The sequence below is a fragment of the Oratosquilla oratoria genome, chromosome 34, assembly GCF_046742065.1.
Source record: "Oratosquilla oratoria isolate Oo_2021 chromosome 34, ASM4674206v1, whole genome shotgun sequence".
NCBI lineage: Eukaryota > Metazoa > Arthropoda > Malacostraca > Stomatopoda > Squillidae > Oratosquilla > Oratosquilla oratoria.
Window position 1 is genome coordinate 32384666 of NC_134810.1, and position 25266 is coordinate 32409931.

General features: G+C 44.1%; 1 protein-coding gene across 1 annotated transcript in view; it reads right to left on the minus strand.

The window, feature by feature from the left end:
• Positions 1-7570, minus strand: part of PpD3 (protein phosphatase D3) — a 51204-nt gene extending 43634 nt beyond the window's left edge. Inside the window, exon 1 of the mRNA XM_076173327.1 lies at positions 7415-7570. Coding sequence (XP_076029442.1) covers positions 7415-7487 — 73 coding nt within the window. The 5' untranslated portion in view covers positions 7488-7570. The remainder of the gene's footprint in view (positions 1-7414) is intronic.
• Positions 7571-25266: the final 17696 nt, after the last annotated feature.

Genomic DNA, 25266 nt, shown 5'->3' on the forward strand with positions numbered 1-25266 from the left:
GGTGGACTTGATGATGTGGAGGAGCTGGTGCAAGCACACTCTGAAGACCTCACCACTGACGAGCTGCGTCAACTTCACCAGGAACAGCTGCAGGAGGTAACTGAGGAGTTGTCTTCAGGGAAGGAGAAGGGGAACAGCAAGGAAAGAGTCTACACTGCAGAGATCAAGAAACATTTGTGGCAGGGGACAGAGTTGGGAAACTTTATGAAACTTTTTGGAGAGAGACCACCCTGATGTTGCTGCCATACACAGAAACATACACCATTTTGATGAAAATTTGATGCAGCATTTCAGAGACATTTTGAAAAAAAGGCAAAGGCAGATCACATTAGACAGATTCTTGTTGAAAAAGGAACCTAGTGAGAGGGCAAGCGTCAGTGAGCCACAGCCCTCCACTAGTAGGTGGGTTCGCAGGAATCACACCAGGTGACAAGTTACCAGATATTTTCATGGATGGAGACTCATCCTCTGATGAACAACCTCCCTCCTCCTCCTCCCTATCCTTCTCCCCTCCTCTTCTACGTTATCCATCACCAGCCTTCACTTATAGTACATACAAATCAAAATTATTAAAAAAAATTACATTGAAATTTTTGTAAACTTAAGGTTTTGCTAAGGTTAGAACGAATTACCTGATTTATGGGTATCAGTAGTTGAACTTTTTGATACTCGAACAGCCTTTTGGAATGAATTAAGTTCGAATATTGAGTTTCCACTGTACTTTCTTTAATTGGCTAGCCAGCCTGAGCCCTGGGTCCCTCACATTCTTATGTGATGGGCTTCCCAGACTTGTGCCCATTCAGGAGGGGTTCACTGAGGCCATACAGTGCTGGTGTGCCAGCCACAAGAAATAAAATATAATAGGGGAAAATGTATCATAGAAGCTAGAAAATAAGTTAACTAAATTGGGCATGTTGCAATGGAGTGGTGGGAGGGTGGAGTGTATTTAGGGATGGAATGGGTGGGAATGGTTTTATGCCTTTTTCTTTTTGGCTACCTCCCTTGTAAGGGGGAAAAAGCCTTAGTATATGTATGTATGTATGCAATGGAGTGGGTAAAATTAACAAAAATCATTAAGTAGTTCATCCAGACACTTCGTAGTGCTGTTTTAAATTTTGCTGTATTAGTAACAGATACTACTGAGACTTGGGTAATGCATGAAACTAATTAGGATTTTAAGGTTTAATAATGAATATTTTGAAAACTAATATAATTTTCTTTTTTAATGAAATGCATCTCACACTTACTATTGCAGTTTTCATTTAAAATATTCCAACATGAATATAATTCAAATATAGGTTCTTACTGTACAGCATACAGGATTCTTACCAGCTAAATAGCTATATACTGTCATATAGGCTATTTGACAGATAAACAGCTATGTAGCCACTTCCAATAGAATTGATAAAAGAAAAGAAAATGTGGGCAAGAAAACTGAAGACTATGACAAATGTATATGTGGAGAAATTAGGTGGAAAAAGAACTAATAAAGAAAAATTATAACAAGAATGAAAAGGAGTGGAGAAAAGATTTAGAAATTAAGAATAGCCTTGTAATATATGTAACTCAAAAAAGCAAGAATAGAAGAAAAGATACCACAACCACCTAATCCTAATACTGGTGGTTCTTAGTATAAAAACAAATACACTTGAGATAAATGATAGGTATATATTCTCACTGCTTCTGACCCAGGGCAGTGGACAGGATGCAGGGATGACCCGTCATCCAGGAGGTGCCAAGATAGGAGGGAGGGAGGAGGGTGGAGGGGAGTGGGAAATGAAATGGGTGGGAGTGATTTCTATGCCTTTTTCTTTTTGGCTACCCCCCCATGTAAGGGGGAAAAAGCCTTTGGTATATGTATGTATATATTCTCAAACACAGAGAGTAAACGTCCTGTTTATGATATACTCCATATGATCTAGAGCAGTGATTCTTAACCTGGGGGGCGCGCCCCCCTAGGGAGGCGTAAGTGATTTTCAGGGGGGGCACTGAGGCTCAGGAGAAAAGTAGAAATTTGACCAGTTACATGTTATTTTCTTGAGAAGAAATGGGTCAGTAATGTAGAGGTAAGTTTATGAGATAATGTAGAAGTATCGTCGTCACTAAATTTATTTACAAAAGTCTCCCAGCCATACAAATTTTCCAATGTATTGACCCCCCCTCCCTGCAAGGGGGGGTCTATAGATGCAAGGGGGGCGTGGAGGAAAAGAACAGTTCCTAGAGGGGGCGTGGTAGTAAAAAGGTTAAGAACCACTGATCTAGAGCAAATGTTATTATTGAACCGTGATAACATATCAATCAATCAATCAATCAATCCACCGTCCCCAGATCTCTTCCAGGAGACCCATGGCTCCTAAATAATTGACAAAGTACCTGGATTTGCTGATATTATTTTAGTTATGCACACCTACACAATATAACATTAGAAAATTAAATATTAATTTCTTAAATCATAATACATGAACATAATATGCGATTTTCTTGGCGGAAATAAAAAAACAAAAAAAACCTTGCTACAAGCAAATTTACTGATGAACGAAGCCACTATGATACGGTCCAGATGCCATGCCAGTCCAGTCACTATCAGACCAAGACTTTCAAGTTGTGGACTGGGTGTTCTCCAACTCCAGGTGACATTAATAAGTGCTGTTACAAAGACACAGGGCTTCCTTGGACTTTATGAGAGGACATAAGGTTCTACTGTCGTCTGTTAATTGCCCGAGCTACAATAATAATTAGGCCATCAGCATCCAGGATGACGACAACCCGGATGATCTTTAGAATTTGTGGTACCAAATTACTAAATATTGGTTAGGTTACATAGGTTCATTAAGTTAGGTTAGAATAGACTAATTTATCATCCTTTCATTTCTTCAACCTTGGCATCTATCAAAACAAACATGACGTATCATTCAACTGCCGCTACTTCGTTCGTTTGTAAATGGGTTTTAGCAACTTTTTTGTTATTGATTTCTGCCAAGAAAATTGCATATTACTCAAGGAAGAGATATTGTGTTGTTGTCTGTGACTAAACTGGGGCAATATATGATGAGGTGTAGTGATTGTGCATATAGGGCAATATGCTTTTGTGCCCAGACCTATTTTGAGGTGGAATTGTTTTCACACTGGATGGTGACCTGAATGCAGTCATCATGCTAATGTATCTCTTGCCTGTTACGGGAGGGCTTCCTCTGTAGACCGCATGTCTGGAGGAGTTTGGTGGAGTAGGTGGAATGCATATTTTGTTCTTTTCCAGTATCACACAAACACATTTTTCACATTTCTCTTTCACATTTGAAAGATGTATTTTTTCTATGGAATAGTTAAGTTAGGTTAAGTTGGGTCACATTAGTTTAGGTTATATAAGGTTATCTGTAGGGCAATGAAAGTTTCACATTCAATATCCATGTTTGTATGATTCTAGAATTTTACCACATATTTTCATATATGTTGCACGGTGAAGCAGGTAAGTTGCTGTAATTATAATTATAGGAGCAGTATTCTGACAATATGTGGGTATGGGCACAAAATTAAAAAAAAAAAATTGTATCCCTTAAATTCTTGTTGCACATGAAAGACAATTTAATTAGAAACAAAATGCTTTTTAAATGTCTTAAATAGTTTGAAAAATAAGGGAGATACAATTTTTTGAATTGTTTTTTTATCCCATATTTTTGGCTAGACTTTACCATAACAAAAGGTTTGAATTAAGGGTAGTAATTTGTAAAGATTCTGGTAAAGAAATATACATAGACTCTAAACCACTGGTCCGCTTTTATTAAAATTTGGAATACTTGGGGTTTATGGGCCAACAAATTACCTGAGCATGTCAAAAATAATGAGGAACATCTCCATCATACCAAAATTGCTTTTTCATGGCAACTATTAAGTTGTCAATTTAGAAATGATTATCATTACAATTGACATGCAACTTGGCACGTGAAGGTTTTTTGGGTCAACAAATCACCTGAGCATGTCAAAAACAATGCAGGACCTTCTTTTTATACTATTCTTATTAACACTTATCATGTTGCCATGGCAACTATTGTCAATTTAGAGATAATCATCCATGAAATCCAACCCCTGGCCCAATTGACATGCAACTTGGCACATGAAGGTTTAATGGGTCAACAAATCACCTGAGCATGTCAAAAACAATGCAGGACCTTCCTTTTATACTATTCTTACTAACACCTACCATGTTGCCATGGGAATTATTGTCAAGTAAGAGATAATCATCCATGACTCCCAAACCCCTGGCCCAACTGACATGCAAATTGGCATATGAAGGTTTTTTGGGTCAATAAATTACCTGAGCATGTCAAAAACAATGCAGGATCTTCCTTTAGTACTATTCTTACTAACACCTATCATGTTGCCATGGCAACTATTGTCAATTTAGAGATAATCAATCATCCATAAAATCCAAACCCCTGGCCCAATTGACATGCAACTTGGCATATACAGGTTTTATGGGTTAACAAATCACCTGAGCATGTCAAAAACAATGTAAGACCTTCCTTTTATACTATTCTTACTAACACCTTTAATATGTTGCCATGGCAGCTATTGTCAATTTAGAGATAATCATCTGTAAAATCCAAACCCCTGGCCCAATTGACATGCAACTTGGTATATACAGGTTTTATGGGTTAACAAATCACCTGAGCATGTCAAAAACAATGTAAGACCTTCCTTTTATACTATTCTTACTAACACCTTTCATGTTGCCATGGCAGCTATTGTCAATTTAGAGATAATCATCTGTAAAATCCAAACCCCTGGCACAACTGACATGCAACTTGGTATATATGGGTTTTATGGCTCCAAAAATCACCTGAGCATGTCAAAAACAATGTAGAACCTTCCTTTTATACTATTCTTACTAACACCTATCATGTAACATGTTCCATCAATGTAATGTATGCACAATGTAATGTATATGCAGCTAAAAGAACTCTACTGTCACATTAAAAAGTGCATATATAGGTGCCTTAGCCCTTACCCTTAGATTGCCTCTCAGTACACTAACCAGTGAGTACTACAACTATCCTAAGACCTAACTTAAATTTATGTTGATATCGGTACATCATTTTTTACACCAGCTTACTGAAATAGAAAAAAGACTATAGTAATTTTACTTTCAAAGGAGTTATTTTGTTTAATCATGTTATCTATAATCATGATAGTCTGAATGAACAGCCTTATTTCAGCAGCTCATGTCTATTATCATGAAACCAAGAAGAAAATTAAGTCTTGTCTCTAGACCTCTACTAGTCTAGACTCATGGTCATGGACATGGTCCACGACATGGAATACTGACCATATTACTAATAGTTATTTCATATATTTGCTATCACAGCCATAGCCAACTATGTAATAGGCATAGCATAGCCTGTCCAACATCTTAAAATCCATACCAGAATGATGTATTAGTTGTCAATAACACCCTCTACGACTACGTTCTATGACTACTACAAACAAGAGTATTGGAGAATCTCAATATGATTCCACAGCTGCACTATTACCAACAATTTCAAAGTTGCTCATATCTAAGAGAGTAGAGGCTAATAAACATTATAAATGCATTAAATATTATATTTTAAAGTTTCTTGTCTTTAAATTTTTACTCGGAAAACTAATTTGCCATGGCTAATATCAAAATTTGTATTTATATCAGTAAAAAGTAGTAAAGTTTTGAAAAACTGGGCATACACTTGCTGAACAAGATAATTTGAATACCCTGCGCTGAACACTACAAGCGTTAAAACTGATGCATACATATTCCAACTGGCCGCAAAAGATGGCCATGTAAACAATACATCGGCAATTGCGGCGCCACGCTTGGATTAGCACGTATCTACAATATGGATGCTTATTGCATTAGCTGGTTGTGCATGTGTTATGTAATGGAATGAAGGTTTTTTCCACGGACCTGTGTGCCTATCATTTTCATGTGCTCTTCCATAGGATCTCATTCTCTGCATATAATGAAAATAAAAAAGTTGCTAAAACAGATTTCTTAAGTAACGAAGTCGTGTACGACGAATGGTACGCCATGTTTGTTATGGTAGATGCCGACGTCGGAGAAATGAAAGGACGATAAATTTGTCTAAACTAAACTAACCTAACCTAACCTGTGTTTAATAAATCATTACCTGCAAATTAGATATCATCCGGCTGGTCCTCGTCGTCGTGAGAGACGTTGGCGGGCTTTTCAACCACTCTCTCAGCTTTTGTATGGCTATATTCCTCCAATGGTCGAAAGTAAAATTTTACAGGTTAGGTTAGTTTACTTTAGTTTAGACAAATTTATCGTCCTTTCATTTCTCCGACGTCGGAATCTACCATAACAAACATGGCGTACCATTCGTAGTACACGACTTCGTTACTTAAGAAATCTGTTTTAGCAACTTTTTTTATTTTCATTTCCGCACACAAAATTGCATATTACATTCATACATTTTAATTTACAAAATTACTATTTAATTTTGTATTGCTATATTCCAACAATGGTCGAAAGTAAAATTTTACCATTTTTTTTACTGAGCTATACACTAGTGAGAGGAATAAACTAAATAAATTACAGACCACAAAGAAAAAAATAAAGAATTACAATTATATCTGACAAGGGTTAAATGGGGAAAATAAAAGGAGCAAAATAAACAGTAAGGAAAATATAAAGTATGAACTCAAATTATATATAAGGAAATCTAGGAGGGGTTATACATGGATGAAAATGAAATGTATAAAATAATAAAGAAAAGAAAATAACAGAACTAGACAAATAAGTTAGGAGCACACAATAATAATAATAGGAGGTGGATGGGCCATTGCAAAAGAATGAGCTCCCATTCATTCCTGACACCAAACGGAATACTGTTAAATGAAGTGATGGCAAACTATCTGAAGAGATAGTGAAACATCAGAGAAATTGATAAATACTTTCACAAATACCAATCATTGGAAAAACCTAGTTTTGAATACAAAAATAAATATCCTGAATTCAAATTAGAACTAATGGCAATAGTGTCATTTTCAATGGATATATTTTACATACTTGGATTACATTGCTGGTTGTATAAAAAACCGTTTTCCATTAATCTATTTCCTGCAAGAGTCCCTATTTCTGCCTAGCAAAATTTTACACAAACACGGCTTTGACGATGGTACAATTCAGCACATTACAGGTTGACATGAAATATTCCTAACTGTATGATCATATAATTTTCCAATTTTTCCTTGGTTATATGGATATAATTCAATTTCCACAATCCCAATATTGTAGTTGATCACGAGGGGAGACAATTGAAGATGAAGCATGATAGCGGCGTTTCCTTCTACAGTATAATAAGATTAAACTGTGTGATATGTTATTCAAATATTTGTGCGTCTGCATAACATAAAACCTTACTGTTAAAATATTCATTTGCTTCACTCTTCACATCCTCTGCTTTCTTCGAGTTTTCTTCCGAAACCTCAGACATTTTAGCAAAGTCCCCGAACGTGAACGGTTTTTGTTGTGTTTACAGATGGAAACGATACAATAGGGACATGTAAATGCCCATAGGAAATCTTTACGTAACATAATATATTTTTCATTGATATAGACAAATTTCTATAAAACAACTATAATTCATATTATCCATGAATATATCTAATTCACTTATTTGCAATTTAATCCTTACTGTTGAAAAATATATCATTAGTGTATTAGATCTCTATTACTCAGGGATCACTGATAAATCGTCCAATTATACCACTTATGTTATGTTCACAACCACCATTATAGACATTCGTATATATTTGTGTGTACACACACACACACACTTGGACGAAGACATGATAAAAAAATATTGGTTACATGGATAAGGCCTAGACTAGAGTATGCGGCGACATTGTGGTCACCCAGTACCAAAAAGAATATAAAGAAAATAGAAAGAATCCAAAGAGCATCAACAAAAATGGCACATGCACTTGCAAACCTATCATATAAGGAGAGATTGGCTAATCTGGAGTTACCGACGCTCGAGGAAAGAAGAGAGAGAGGTGACCTACTGACCATCAACAGAATCATGAAAGGCACAGAGATACTCGATAGAGAGGACTTACTAAACTGGGACAATAGAAATACAAGAGGACATGGAGAGAAAATAAAAAAAAAAACAGCTACAGAAGAGAATTAAAGAAAAACAGTTTTCCACATAGAGTAGTGGACACTTGGAACAAACTGGACAATGAAATAGTATGCCCAAAAACCATTCATGAGTTTAAAGGCAAACTAGACACTGCGAGATACAAAGGCGGGACATCACGAGCATAGCTCCCCTTCCCGCAACATACAACTATACTCGCTGCATCGAAAACTGGCCTTTTGGGCGGACCACGGGGATTCTCCGTGTTGCCACATATAATTATTTTATAATTTTATTTTATTTTATGTTTTATTCTATAATTTTATAATGTTGCCACATATAATTAGATTATATTTTTTTGTCACACACCACCACTGAGGTAAAAATCAAACCAATGTTTTTATACAAAGGTTTCGTTTCCTCGAGTCGTGGACATGGCATATGAGCGGGAGAGAGCGACGTTGCCACTCCATCCCTTCTCTGGCCACGCCCCCACACTGCATTCAGAAAGCATTGCATCCACACGCACGTTCTCGCCATGGATAAATACATTACATATATATATATTTGCAGAAACCACCGGAAAATTGAAAAAAACAGATAGCGAACGTTTTCGTCTATTTAGATATTTTCATATATATATATATATATATATATATATATATATATATATATAGAGAGAGAGAGAGAGAGAGAGAGAGAGAGAGAGAGAGAGAGAGAGAGAGAGAGAGAGAGAGCGGGCGGGCGGGTGGGCGAGCCGTGTTATCTGTGGAGATGTGGCACCACCTGGAAATTCCCTAAACCCGCCTTAGCGGCCACTTCTCGTTGCGTCTACTATAGGTAAATACTACAACTAGGTAAGAAGGTAAATACACACACACACACACACACACACACACACACACACACACACACACACACACACACCGACTCGGTGGCATAGTTGGTAGAGCGCTGAACTGGGAAGCAGAAGTGCTCCCAGCACCCAGTTCGAATCCTGCCCAGGGCCGAAATTATTTCGGTATCGCTGTGCCTCGGGTCGTTACTCTGACTCTCGTGGGCGGGGAGTTGGGTGTGTGTGTGTGTGCAAGGTCATAGCATTACCCATAGATCGGACCTACGAGCTCTGAGCTCTCTTCCAGGAGGGAAATAGCTGTCGATCACGAGTCCAACACGTGATCCAAAGACCAAGTGAATACACACACACACACACACACACACACACACACACACATATATATATATATATATATATATATATATATATATATATATATATATATATATATATATATATACACACACACATACACACACACACACATGCGGTGATCCCTCGTTTATCGCGGTAGATTGGTTCCGAGACCGGCCGCGATAACTGAATTTCCGCGAAGTAGGGACACCATATTTACAGTATTTATTTAACGTGTATTTGGACTTTTAAAACCCTCCCTGTACTGTTAACAACCCATTACAGTACTCTATTAATAACAAGGACAAATGTTAAGCAATAACACTTATGACTAAAAAAAAATTGTTATTATACTCAACACGAAAAAAAAAATTGAAGTAAAGTTTGAATGATAATGGTGATGAATTTGCTGCGCAGTAGAAATGATGATGATGAAGCTGATGATGACTTCTACTGTGCAGCCGATGATTGTATTTTACGTCTCTTCAGACGGCGGTGCCCTTTCCTGGGACACCTCTTCCACTTCTTCCGAAGGTGCAACCGTAGTAGTAGCAGCAGGAACTGGCTCTTTTTTGCGAGGCTGCAAAAACATTGTGATAGGAAGTTGCTGCCGCTGCTTCTTTTTCCGTTCAAAGAGCATCTTGTAGGGATTCATGACTTCGTCGACCTTGTTGCAAAATTGCACAGAACGAACCATATCGTCGTCCCATTCCTGTGACCCCTCTTTCAATTCTTTAGCCAGGTTGCAGAGCTTGGCCAGCCGTTCCAAAGTCAAGCCAGGTTGCAGAGCTTGGCCAGCCGTTCCAAAGTCAAGCCAGTTTGGTCGACAACTTCTTCCATTTATTGCTGCGTTTCTTTTTCTTCTTCGCTGGCCGACTTCGTCAAGTCTTCGAGGTCTGCGTTGGTTAGCGGCTGGGAGTGGCAGTCTAATAACTCGTCGATGTATCCCGTGGTCATGTCTGCAAAGCCGTCACCTCCAATGATCGCAGCCAACTGCAAAGCTTTCTGTGCTGCGGAGTGTTAGCAAGGCTCTAGGTCTTCAAGCGTGGCAGTCGCCACAGTTATGAGAGGTGGGGCAGCGTAGTCCACCAAACTGCGGACTGCTTGCACGTAGAACGTGCGAAGGACCTGGTGTGTGGCACCAAGTGCCCTCCCCGTCATTGCTCTCATGACTGTGGTTCTAGCCTTCAGCCTCTCCTTGAGATAGGATAGTTCCTTCTGAAAGGTGAGCCTCTCATCAATCCAGACCCCCAGGTACTGAAACTGGTGGACCCAGCCTAAGGCCCTGGATGGTGAGGTGCTCTCCCGCATTCCAGAGTCCTAACGCCATGGCCTTCGATTTTGAAGGGGAGATCTTTAATCCTAAACTGCAACATTCGTTCGCTACAGTGCTTAAGTAGTGCTGGGCCCTGCTAAAAACACCGCCCTTTACCAGTAATTATGAGCGCAAGGTCGTCTGCATAAGAAACAACCTTGCACCCATTGGCGTTATGATTGCCATCTTCCAGGCTGTTGGTAGCGTGCCAGTCCTCCAAGACGCGTTTATCACATTCAGAAGTGCCTCATCACCCGCTGGTCCAAGGTGGGTCAGCATGGAATAGGTGACAATGTCCTCTCCGGGTGCCGTATCTGAGCTGGCCTTGTGTGTGTCCCTTAGCTCCATAAGCTTAAAGCTAATGTCAGTGTCATCCGACCGACTCATCATGTCCTCAACACCAAGGCGCCTCAATCCTTGTAGGTCCTGAAGTGTGTTTTGAACACACTGCGGGAATGAGGTACTGCTGGAGCGAGAGGCAAACTCCTGCACCAACCGCTGCGCCTCAGATTCAGGGGCATGATCAGTGCGTCGCGGTTGAGTCCTGCCGCTCCATGAAGCTTGGACCACAGATCTGCTGGGGGAGATGTGAGCGTTAAAGCCCTCATACCATTCAAAAAAATGTGCTCTCCTCGCATCTGCAGCCGTGACATGTGCGTCACGAACTGCAGCACACAAGTTGGCCAAATTGGTCTGAGTACCAGCTGTTCTTATGTTCCCTGGTGGACTGGCCAGACTTTGGGGTGGCTCTGCTGGCAGCCACTTGAAGGGCTGCAGAAAAGTCAGCTTCTAACGTTTCCACGTCCTGTGGTGGAACGTATGAATCTGTCCATTCTTCAACAGATCTCTCAAAGGCCAGCCAGTTTGCCAGAGCAGTCTTCCATCTGGAAACAGGTAATACAGCAGGTATGGGTGGTGCATCCCGTATGTGCACAGAGACACTAAAGTGATCACTGGTGACACAAGGATGCACCTCCCAGGTTACCCTAGGGAGCAGAGTTGCAGTCGCCAAGGTCAGATCAAGTCGTCCACCTTGTACGTGCGTCGGATTACCATCATTCAACAACGTATTCTCAGGGCATTCATCTAATACGCAATTTAAGTGGTGCCCAGCGACACTGGGCCATTGGGGCGACATCAGTAATGGATGGTGGGCGTTGAAATCCCCTCCTATGATGAGGAGCCTGTCCGCAGCAAGAGCACACACTTCTCCAAGGTCCAGTACCGCAAAATGGCCTCTGTATATGTTGTAGATGGTGTACGTTTCGTGGGCCCGATGGAGTCCAACCGCAAGAACTTCTACACCATCCCCACATGATATAGGGTCCAAGATTTCACTACAGGGGATGGATGATTTGACGAGGATCATGCACCCCCTAGTAGTGGGTATACGAGGGAGGGAAAAGATGCGATATCCCGGAAATCGCACCTCATCCCTTACCAATGTCTCTTGGCATCGTAATCATACTCTTGCGCAAGTGCAAGGAGATACGAGCTTTTACTGCGGAACCCGTTTATGTTGCACTGTAGCAACCTTAATTGACTATTGAACAGGGCGACTTTCTTCCTTGTCGAGTTCCAGTACGTCCTCATCTTGTCCTCGCCGGTCAGAAAACAAGGTAGGTTGCGACTTTTTAACAGTATAGACATTTTCCTCATCATCAGAGGAGGAGTATTCAAACCGAAGGGCACTTTGACGGTGTTGGGGGTTTGGCAGAAGGCACTTTCCTTGCCTTCGATGGTGTGGGTGTCGCTTTGCCAATGGTGAAAGTGGGTGCGGTGGGCTTGGGGGGAGTGGAAGGGGATGTAAAGGAGGTGGAGGCGAGGGAGGAGGCGGGAGAGGAGGTAGGGAAGGAGGAGGAGGCGGGAAAGGAGGAGGGAGTCCTCTCCTTTCGCCTTTATTTCGTGGTGGTGTTTCTCTTTTTCAGTAGGGTGAACGCATTCGTGACAGCCTTCTCCACCATGTCTAATGTCTTCTCTGGATCACTTTCCCCCAGAGTACTGGTGATTCCAGCGACGACACCAGACATAATCAGTTTGATGTCATCTTCCCGTAGGGGGATGACATCAGACGGATATGGGGGGGGGGGCTGCCGTTCCTGTGCTCGTGGGGTCGGTGCTGGGGGCGTGGGCGTAGGCTTGTTTTTTTTTTTGTTTTTTTTTTTTGGGGGGGAAACTAGCTGTGTAGGAGTAGGGGTTTATTTATTATTTGTGTTCGAAATAGTGGAAAAGTGTTCCTGATTGTTCAAATCAGGAGCACTAGGTTGGCTTTGTTTCTGTAGGAGAGTGTTTCCTGCTGCCCCATACATATGTACCTCGGGGGAGAGGGGCAGGTATGAAGTCCCGTTGCTTCTCTGTCCTCTCCCGACAGACAATGGCCTGAGCTTTACGTACAGGACAGGTGGCATTCCGTGGTGTTTCTTTCCACAATTGGGGCACTTTCTAACAGTCTCAGTGCCAACCTTGAACTTATTGAGGCAAGTCTCGGTGGCATGAGACATGCTGCAAATATCGCATTTGGATTGTTTCGCTGTGCACGGAGAGGATCAGTGTTATGTATTGGTTTTTCCTTAGGTGCCAATTAGTTTCCCTGTTCTCCATGGTTACGCGGAAGGGTTGAAGGAAACATAGGCTTCCGGCACTGTGTGTATTTCACACTCTGTTTACATTATGGCGCTCTGGGAAGCGCGCGAATTCAACATTGAACAAAACAGAAACAGAAGGCGCATGTCGCCATTAACTTAAACATTTCTTTGTGAATACACTACAATCAGGGATGTACGTTCGCACGTCATACGTGCCACGTATCCCCAGGTCAATTTTGTTAAAGGGCTCACCCTTGATGGTGATCAAGACTTGGCGCCTGGGCGTCTTATCCCAGCGGCACATCCTCGTGGCCCCAGTCACCTGACAGTGGTCTTCTATGGCCACTGTTGCCACTTTGTGGGATTTTCCCACAGATTTGTGGGACAAATGATCTGACGTGGGACTGTTTGTGGGGAGACCAATTTTGGTCTTAATTTGTGGAATTTTTTGTGGGAATCCATACAGTTTGTGGGAAAGTCTATGGGATCAACAATTAGTCAGACAAATAACTAAGATTCTCCATAAATAAGAGAATTTGAAAAAGTATTGTTGGAATACATAACTTGGTTGTGTTGAATCAGTCAGTTTTAAATACTGGAACTAATTCTGTGGTACATAATATGGGTAAGCTGGGAATGGGGTTGATCATAGTTTGTTCCGTTTCATAACTTACGCGTCCTGGACGCGTCCATCTGACTCCATCACTCGTTTAGTCGGCACTCGGAAGGGATTGGGTAGGGGGGAGGAGGAGGACTACTTCTTAACAATGAAGACACAGCCCAAGCGAAAAAATTTCTCTTCCCTCCCCGCGATAGGTCGAAAGCGTCATACGTTCAAGTACGGTCGACCCTCCCCGCGATAGGTCGAAAACGTCATACGTTCAAGTACGGTCAACCCTCCCCGCGATATGTCGAAAGCGTCATACGTTCAAGCACGGTCTGGCCAGTAGAAACTCTCGACTCCTTTGTCAACAGGCTGAAGTTGGAATCTTGGAACGTTTTGGAAGTCTCGCCAGAGGCTTACTTCACTCTACAGTTTCAGTTATACAGTAAGCTCTGTTGCTCAGCTGCTGTTAGTCATACCGGTCTGCAAGACGGCCGGTGCTTGTAGGACCTACTTTATTTGCTAGTGATAGTCAAGATGACTGACAAAAGCACAAGGAAATATAGTCAGAGGTACCGTCCATCATGGGAAAATGATTAACGTTTTAAAGGTAAAGACAAAAATTTCGAATCTGTTAAGTTACCTTGTTAAAAATAGATGAAGAGCATATACAAATAGATACATGTATGCTTTCCTTATATCCATTAATTGATTACCGCTGGATAATTTTACTTTACCAAGGTGTGGTGTACGCTAGGCTAGATCTACGTTTTCTCAGTGCTTATGTAGTCGTAATATAAATTACCGCAGGATGAAATGGTATAACTATTGTATATTTATCAGAGAACTTTTACTTCTTGGTTTTAGGTTGGCTACAGTCAGTCCCAGGTGATGCAAGCAAAGCACGATGCAAAGTTTGCGGAAATTCCTTTCAAGCGCACATGAAATCCGTGATTGGTCACTCTCTTAGCAAGAAACACGTGGATAACACTAAATCCTCTACAAGCAAGAGCCAGAGGTCCATCAAAGATGCTATGTGTCCCATAGAGAGAGATCCAGTCAAAATTGCTGAGCTTAGAATTGCAGTTTATATAGCTGAACATGCCTCAGCTTTATCAGTAGATCATTTGGGTGAACTTTTGCCTAAGTTGGATATGAAATCACGCACATTACAAGATTTCAGAATGTAGCATACTAAATGTGCACGTCTTCAGAAATATGTCATTGCTCCATCTTTTGCTGTTAAATTAAGAAATTAAATTGGAGACCAATTTTTTAGCTTGGTGGTTGATGAGAGTACCAACGAAGCAAATATATCTTGCCTTGCCCTTTGCATTCGTTTTTACAGTACAAGTAAAAAGTCTGTAGTGGACACTTTCTATCGTCTACTACCAATAGAAAATGCTACAGCTGATACTCTCTATCAAACTGTTAAAAGATCCTTGGCTGAGGACGGCCTAGATGTAAAAAAAAATGATAGGCCTAGGGACTGATGGAGCCAGTTCGATGATCGGTCGAACTCATTCACTCTCAACACTTTTAAGAGTTGATAATCCTGAATTAACTCTGTTTAGGTGTGTGTGCCACTCCCTTCACCTTGCTGCCAGTAAGGCTTCTGAATGCCTTCCTATAATTGTTGATTTTGTAGTTAGAGAAACTCATAATTGGTTTTCTACTAGTCCTAAGAGGACTAATGAGTATCAGGCTATATACAGTGTTAGAAAACAGTGTACCTAAGAAGGTGCAGGGACTGGCAGGCACATGCTGGTTGGCAAGGTTGGAAGCAGTTAGTATAATTATCGATCAGTGGGAGGCTCTAAAGCTTCATTTTGACCTGAGTGCTTCCAGAGAACGTTGTTACACAGCGAAAACCCTGTCTGATTCATACAGAGATGACCAGAATAAATTGTATTTGTTGTTTGTCAGAAAAACTCTGAAAGAAATAGTTAGTGTTAATAAGAATTTCCAGTCACAAACTGCAGATGTCACAAAAGTAACACAGGATCTCATTGCAATGTATCGTAATCTAATGAACATTGTAGTAAATGGAAAGCACTTGTCAAAATGTTCTGATGAAAACCTACCCAAACTTAAATTTCTGGATCATGTTGTGCCATGTGAGGCAATGAACTTTGGATACGAGTTCACCACATATGCATCTGCTTGTTCTAACTGTAGCTCAAATTATCAAAGAGCGGTGTAAAGAGTTTGTGGTTGAACTCATAAAACAAGTTCAGATGCGCTTACCTGATAATGTTGAGATACTTATGATGTTGAAAAATTTCCATCCTTCCATTGCCACATCGCAGATTAAAGACCCTGTTGCTCTGATTGGTGCTAGGTATCGGTCTACCTTTGAGGATCTAGATGGTCTTGAAAATGAATGGAGTTCAATCTGTCTTCAGCAGTGGCCTAAAAGTTGTTTGGGTAATGTAGTAAGTTTTTGGACTGAGGTAAATGAAAGGGAAATTTCTGCAGGACAAAAAATTTTCCCAAACATTTCAGGCTTCGTACTGGCATTATTGTCCCTTCCATTTTCAAATGCCTCAGTAGAAAGAATTTTCTCTCAAATGAATGTTGTTCACTCGAAACTGAGAAATCGTCTAAAGGTCAGGTCGGTAGAGGCATTGTTGCAGATAAGGTATGGGTTGGTTCATTATTATCAGTCGTGTGTAAACTTTCAGCCCACTGATGACATGATAAGAAATTTCGGTGCTAAAGGTTCTAGAGAGGAGGAGGAGGAGGAGAATGTCATTAATCTTGATTTAATGCAGTAAGAAACTGAGACTGTAGGTAACCATAAATCTAATTATTGTCATTATGATGTTTGTATTGCAAAGTTTTGGTTGACCTACTGTAGCTGCAGGCTGTCTACAGAACAGTCATAATGGAAAGACCTAGTTTTTAAGTTTATATAGTTGTTAAATATTAAGTAACTGTTTTTTTTTTTTGTAAGGAAAATTTTTAATTTTCTTCATCAATAATAAATTTATATGAAATAATGCTGTATTAATTTTGTGGGAATTTTTGTGGGATTTTAATTTCAGTTTGTGGAAATCTGTGGGGAAAAAATCTTTAATCTGTGGGAATTCGCCTCTACAAAAGTGGCAACACTGTCTATGGCTTCAGTCATGTAGGTAGTCGGGTAGTCGTGCACCACGAGTCTGAGCCGATTGTCCTCGGGATTCAAGCGCTGTGGGATCACAGGATTGCCATCCAACGATGTTATCGCCTCCAGCTCCTCAATGAGTTGGTAGCTGTTCGGCATCGGAAGCAAGTTACCATCGCTGAGAGGCCGGAGGGACACAAGCTTGCCGCGGAGGGGGCCTTTCTCCAAAGCTCTTACAACTTCAAACGCCTTGTCGTAGCCCGCAGAGGGTACGACCTTGAAACTTGGGAGCTTGCCACCCTTGCCTCGAGGAGGGGCCACCACCACGGCAGTTTCATTGTTGGATGGAGGCTCTGACCCTGGATCGCACCGCCGCTTTTTCCCAGGCGCGCCAGCCTTGTCATCAGCAACCGCCATGGCAGGACTACGAGGGGTGATCAAAAAGTAATGACAGTGATACCATATATTTTCACGATACAGAGGTAAATCCAAATAGTGGCCTACATTCCTTCAAAGTACTCCCCTCCTGCCTCTATGCAACGTTCCATCCTCTTTCGCCACTTCATGAAGCACTCACGGTACTCAGAAGCCGATATACCTCGTAGCTCTGAATTGACTGCTCGCGCCAGATCTTGGATGCGATGAAACAGCTTCCCTGCGATCGCACCCTTGATCTTTGGAAACAACAAAAAATCACAGGGAGCAAGGTCAGGCGAGTAGGGTGGGTGGGGGAGAAGTGTGATCCCCTGCTGCTCCAGGAACTGCACAGTGAGGCGAGCTTTGTGGGGGGCAGCATTGTCATGGTGCAGCAAAAGGCGCGATCGGCGACGGGTTGGTGCAGTCTTGGCCTGATATTCCAGGACTCGAGGAAGGACGTGATCAGTGTAGTACTGGGCTGTGATAGTACACTGTTGAGGCATTATATCCACACACATTGGTCCTTGTGAATTGAAGAAGATGGTGAAAAGGCGCTTCCTGCTGCGAAATCCTTCCTTCAGAATCTGAGGTCGAGGTTCTTCATCACTCAACCACACCATGTTAGACTGCTTGTCTTTGGTGGTGAAGAAAGAAATCCAACACTCACCTCCGTTAGCTACATCTGAGAGCCGTTTCGGACCATTTGGCTCGAATTCAGCCAGCCATAGACGACAAATCCGCACCCGTTCGCTCTTCTGCTCTTCCGTAAGCAAATGAGGTATCCATCGAGCACACTTCTTCCTCATCCCTAAGTGTTCATGCACGATGTCATGCGCTCCCATAACTGACACCGAGCTCCAAGGATAAGAATCGAAGAGTAACAGTTGGATCTTCGTCAATGATGGCTCGCGCACGGACCGTCGTTGCTTCGGTCACGGATGTCCGAGGGCGGCCAGGACGATGATCATCTTGTAGCTGCAATTTTCCGGCTGCGAAAGCTCGAATCCAGCGGGAAACAGTTTCCAGTGATGGAATAGACTCGGGAAAAACTTGCAACAATTCCTCTCTGATCTCCGTTGCTTTTTTCCCGAGTTTCCACCTTGTGAAGGTGTAGAATCTGCAGCCTTCTTTCGAAAAATCCATGTTTCCGGTTAGAGAGGCAAACCAACAATGACGCAATCGCACAGCGCAACAATAAAATGTAAGCTAGACAAACAGCGACAAGCTCAAACATGTAACAACAGGCAACACTTGCTGCTCCTTGCTCCCCGCCCCCCCAACACTTATAGTCTCTCAGCTACGAGTCCGACTGTCATTATTTTCTGATCACCCCTAGTAATAACGTAATACACTGATAACGCAATACGAGTTCTATGAAAAAAAAAAAACGTAATTCAAGAGGGGGGGCGGTGCGAGGGCGCTCACGAACGCGTCGACGTAAATAGAAATAAATAGTATAAGTGAAGTGTGCAGTGAGAACCCAGGTGCTAGTGATCGCGGGATGCACGGTTACAACCCCCCCAACCAGCCGTCCCCGAAGTGAGCAAAAACACTCTTCCATCGTACAATGCCAACGACCAAAGTGTGCAGCAGCTACGGCAGGAAATCACCGACATGAAGAAATTGCTGAGTCGGTTTTTGGACGAGAATGAACGCCATCAAACACCACGAAGCACTGTCCCGGGACAGGATAGTGGCCCCTGCTGGTACCATACCCATTTCGGCAACAAGGCGCTCAAGTGTGCACAACCTTGTAGCTGGTCGGAAAACTCCAGACGCGCGGGTCGGTAAGCGCTCCAACCCCCGCTAACCATGTCCACACCCTCCTCTTAGTGCGTTATAGCCATACTGGACTATCCTTCCTGGTGGACACGGGCTCAGCTATCAGCATCATGCCTCCGACGGAAGACCCGAGCCAAGGTACAAGCCTTCCGTCGTACGACCTGCTTGCATCCAGCGGTACACCCATCACCACGTGGGGCAGCCACTACAGCGTCCTGGACCTCCAGAATGGCAAGTTCACTTGAACCTTTCTTATCGCAGATGTCCGTCAACCCATTCTTGGCCACGACTTCCTACAATACTACAAAATGGCAGTCAGCGCCAAGGATAACTGCTTGTACCATGCAACAAGACGCATACCAGGAACTACCACCAACGCCTCTTCTCCTAAAGTATCTTCCCTTCAGCCAGCTAGCGAATACACACGTATCCTGCAAGATTTTCCCCAGCTGACGTCTCCACGCAAGGCCACCACTACCCGCCCCCACAACATTGTGCATCACATTCAAACAAATGGCCCACCGGCCTACAGCAAGCCTCATAGCCTCTCCCCAGAGAAGTTGGTCGCCGCCAAACAAAAGTTCCAAGAATTCCTTGACCAAGACATCATCCGCCCATCGGAGAGTGAGTGGGCATCGCCGCTCCACATGGTCCCCAAGACACCTCCACCACCCAACCAGTGGCGGGCAAGCGGTAACTATCGTCAACTTAACCGCATCACCAAGGCCGACCGCTATCCCAGCCCGCATTCCCAAGACTTAAATTTCAAGCTCTCCGGGAAGCAAGTCTTTTCCAAGATTGACCTTGTTAGAGCGTTCCACCAGATTTCTGTGGCGCCAGAGGACATCCAGAAGACAGCCACCGTCACTCCGTTCGGCCTTTTCGAGTGGAAAATTATGTCGTTTGGCCTACGTAATGCCGCCCAAACATTCCAGTGGTTTATTGACCAAGTCCTCAGAGACTTCAACTTCGTCACCGTCTACATCGACGATATATTGGTGGCCTCTGACAATCATGACCAACATCGCCAACGCCTCCGCCTTCTCCTCCGCCGACTGCAAGATTATGGCCTAAGTGCCTCCTAGGAGTGTCATCGCTCGACTTCCTCGGACACTGTATCTCAAAAGCAGGCTTGTACCCTCTCCCTCAGAAGGTGGATACCATCATAGACTTCCCACAGCCAACATCCGTCAAGATGCTGCACCATTTCCTAGGGATCGTCAACTATTATCATAGATTCATCCCCGATGCAGCTGCCAAACTCGCACCACTGAACGACCTCACCAAGAACCGTTCCGAGCGGTCGGTCGTACCCGTGAAGTGGTCTCCTGAAGCTACCCAAGCATTTGGGCAGGTCAAGGCTGCAATTGCAGAGGCTGCCCGCCTGTCCTACCCGGTGGCCACGCACCCACATTCCTTACCACTGACGCCTCCTCCACAGCGATAGGCGCAGTCCTCCAACAGAGGGCCAACGGACAGCTCCAGCCGATTGCATTCTTCTCCAAACGACTGGACCTTTCTCATATGCGCTATAGTGCATTCGAGAGGGAGCTTCTGGCCATATTTTCAGCCGTGAAGCACTTCCTCGATTTCTGAGAAGGCCGGCCATTTACCATCCTTACCGACCACAAACCGCTCACCTATGCACTGGACAGGATCTCTGACCACCACTCACCAAGAGTCTCTCGGCAGCTGTCATTCCTGTCCCAATTTGATACTCACATTGAGAATATTAAAGGTGAGGATAACCAGGTGGCCGACGACTTATCCAGGATTACCTCTAGCATCCTCCCTGATCACCACCACGTTGACTACGCACGCATCACCGCCTCCCAGGGTAACGACGAGGAATTCCGTCTCCTACGCCTGAATGGCACCTCCTCCATGCAGCTCCGACAGCTTCCCAACACTCCTGCACCATTGTGGTGTGACGTCTCTACAGGCAAACCCCAGCTGTACATCCCTGCCTGTCATCGTAAGGATGTGTTCTCGGCATTCCACGACCACAATCAGTCATCCTGGTATTCGGGCAACACAACGTCTCCTCACGGATCGGGTCGTCTGGCCAGGCATCAACAAAGACGTCAGAGAATGGACCCGCAACTGTCTTCCCTGCCAGTCTTCAAAGGTCACGCGCCACGTCCACGCCCCACTCCAGCGTTTCCCTACACCCACAGCACGCTTCCAATCGGTCCATGTGGATATTGTGGGCCCCCTTCCACCGTTCCGTGACATGCGTTACCTGCTCACGTGCGTCGACAGGTATACCAGGTGGCCAGAGACGATCCCTCTCCTGGATATATCTGCCGAGACAACTGCCTGTGCTTTCCTCTCCGGTTGGGTATCCAGATTCGGCGCCCCCCACACCATTATCACCGACAGGGGCTTCCAGTTTGAATCTGACCTCTGGTCCAGAATGCTCAAGTTCCTTGGCACCAACCGCAACCGGACTACCGCATACCACCCTCAAGCCAATGGACTAGTAGAGAGATTCCACCGCCAGCTGAAGGAGTCACTCAAGGCACAGCAACCCTCATGCAACTGGGCTGATGCCCTCCCCCTGTTTCTCCTCTCCATTCGCAACACTCCTAAGTTCGACAGTGACGTGTCTCCATCTCAGCCAGTTTATGCTGAAAACCTTCGCGTTCCTGGGGAAATTGCCACCCCCGCCATTGGCCATCCTGACCGTTACGCCCACCTTCAGCTCATCAAGGAGACCTTCGCCAACACTCGCCCCCCGCCACCTCGGACGCCACAACCAAAGCCAGTGCATGTTTCCCCGGCCCTCGCTGCTAGTGACTACGTTTTCGTCAGAAGGGACTCCAGACGAACCCCTCTCCAACGTCCGTACGATGGACCCTTAAAAGTAATCAGCAGATCAGCGAAACACTTCCTCATCGACCGAAATGCCAAACCAGATTGCATCTCTATCGACAGGCTCAAACCAGCTTACCTTCCTCTTTCTTCCCCTACCAAACCTCCCCACCCCCTCCAATTTCTCCCACAACATGGTCCCTACCCCATCCCCACCACTGAACAACGGCAATATATGCAACCTCTGCACCCCATATCGAGTGTTCCCCCCGAACCTCAAGACCCCACTCCACCCCCGGGACCACTCGTCTCTTCAGGGCACCCCTTTCCACCTGATTCCCTAAACCCACACCGCCAGACTCAGTCAGGATCCTCACCGCACTCGTCCCCTCCATCACCCAGGCCAACCACCACCAGTGTTCCCCCCAGCCCCGAAGACCCTAATTTCCCTCCGAACTCACTCTCCCCTTCACTGCAACTATTCTCATCTAACCGTATAACTTCACAGCTTCATGCCCAGCCTGGTCCCCCTCGCCAACACAGGGACCATACCTCCAGCACGCTGTCGTCGCCTTCTCCATCATTCAGGCCGTCCTCTCCAGAGATGCCATCTGATGGCTCAATCACCCGGTCCGGTCGAGTGGTAAAAAAAAACCCGGCTCGATTCTGCCACATCACTCGCGTCTCGCCTTACCCTCCGCGACGCTTGCTCCCAAAGAAGGTGGGGAGTATTGTAGTGACGCGCCGCCGGTCAAAACCTGACTGGCCGTCACACAACTCGAGCTAGGCTTTTATACTCACTGTAGTTGGCAAGCATAGTTCGCAAAGGCGTCTCGGCCAGCAGCGGTCAGCCAATCAGGCACTCGGAAAGCTGCCCGGGTTCCCACCAGCCACCCTTAAAATGTCCGCGCCTAGCCGAGACGAGCGCTCGCAGAGGTCAGACGTCGCTCTCCACTCTAGCTCTCAACAAGCACCCAGCAATCTTTGCCGGCCGGTAGCGACGAGGAGACTTTTCTCCTTTGCTGCTGCCGCTCTGGCACAAGGCTGACCTCTTCGTTGACGTCGGCAGGCGGGTTTACACCAAAGACAAATACACACATTTCCCAAGTCACGTAATTCTTTACTTTCAGAGTTGTGCTTGGAAGAAAAGAGATACACGCACACTTGCTCGCTGGCTTAGCGGAGGCCCTTAATCCAACTCTGATTCAGAGCCCTTAACTCTTCGCCAGCTGGTCGTGGGAAAGGAATTGGGGAGCCTCTCTTGTCGACCGGCCCGCACCTACGCCTGGCCTCTTCGCTGATGCTGGCGAGCGGGTTTACACTTCTGACATTTACACACAATTCCCAAGTCACGTAATTCTCTGCTTTCAGAGTTGTGCTTGGAAGGAGAAAAATAAAACAAGACTCGCCCGCCTGCCCCCCTCGCACCGCCATTAGATCCACTCTCCTGGCTACGCTTCGGATATCGTTCATTCGTCGCTCAAGCCCAACCTGGGGCTAAGCAGGACCGCTCATGCCCAACCTGGGGCTAATCAGGACCGCACTACCTTGCTGGGGTTAATCAGCATCTCCACCCGCTGGAAGTAAACTCTACTCACTTACTCACTTCCCGCAAGATACATACACACACCTCTCACGAACATAGCCACGCCCCACGCACAAGCATCTACACGTACTTTTTCTTCGACTAAAATTCGCTTCCTTTCTAACTTTCTCTTATACTATATCTTCTCATTTCAGTTTACCTTCCACTAAATTTTTTCCGTTTTTCAACCTTTCTCTACTACTACGTCTCCTACCATTTTCTCAACTTTTGGTGATTTTAATCCCAGGCGTCGGCGCCGCCGTCTAAGTTCCCTGCCCATTTCTCCCAAGCCACGACCAAAAACCACCCCTAATCGCTCACGAAAAAGCGCCTTTTGGCAATCGCCCTCTTTTATACACTACTATATTTTCATTTTCTTACAGACATTCTTCCCCTTCCACAAAAACCGACTCGCAAGCGGGTGGTCTTACCTAGTTAGTCCTCTAGTTCACTCCAGGGCACGACATCTCCAAGCAGCACTCCTCTCCAAGCTTCAAGTTCCCCTTCGCTCTCAGACTACGACCTTCCCTCTCGAGCTTAGTGTTCATTAAAAACCCGAGTGCCTTAGTGTTATTGTGAATTTCATTTCCCTGGCTTGTCCAAACCATATCACGACAACGTCATCAGTGCCTTAGCGGTGGAAAATGTAACTACGACATTAAAAAGTTTGTCTGCTGTTAGGCATTTTTAAAATCAAACTATTTGGATAAAATCAAGACTATAAAATGCCAGAAACGTGCATTCTAGTGTTCTAACATCTTCTAAGTTATATTTTCATACATGAAATAATAAAAAAAAATAAACCCAAGACCTTCTCAGTTGACCTTTAAGCGGGATGTAAGTATGAATCATCTTGGTAAGCGTATTTTGAAATATTTCACACATCTGATATACAGGTGGTCACCAGGAAGGATAGAAAAGATCAACATACACCAGGTGGAGGAGTTACAATATTAACACGCAAGAATCTAATTGTGGACACAGACTCGGTCACCTTCCTTACCCAGCACGAAGCAGAAGAGACAGTTTGGTGCCAAGTGAAATGCGCAGGTGGCAAAGACATCGTACTTGGAGTAGTCTATAGAACACCTACATCATTAGCTCTGAACAACGATAAGATATGTAACATTATTAGAGTAAGTGAAGAGTATAGCAGGGACAAACAAATTTTAGTATGTGGAGACTTCAATTTCGGAAATATTCTTTGGGAACAAAATAGAGTGCAAGAGGGTACCCAAGGGCTAAACCAGGCAGAGAATGTTGTAACAGCAGTGAGAGATGTGTTCTGGTCACAGCATGTAGATGACTGGACACATTTGAGGGATACGGACAACCCCTCCCGACTAGACCTAATATTCACGAAGAAGGAGTGCGAAGTGGAGGATCTCGAGTATCTAGCCCCCTGGGGTTGAGCAAACATGCAGCATTATCCTTTAAATTTATTTCAGAGACGAATGCATTACTAGAAGAAGACCGGACAATGAAACTGAACTACCGCAAGGCTGATAAAATGAAAATGAAACACCTATTTGGGGAGATAGAGTGGAAGGAACTTCTCAGGGGAAAAACAACAGGCGAGAAGTGGAACACCTTTAAGGAGAAGTATAACCAAATAATCAAGGAGTGTGTACCCACATATAAAGCCCCATCAAAATCTAGAAAACCAAAATGGATGACACGCAGGGTTCTTAATGCACTCGACAAGAAGGAAGCAGCTTGGCAAAGATA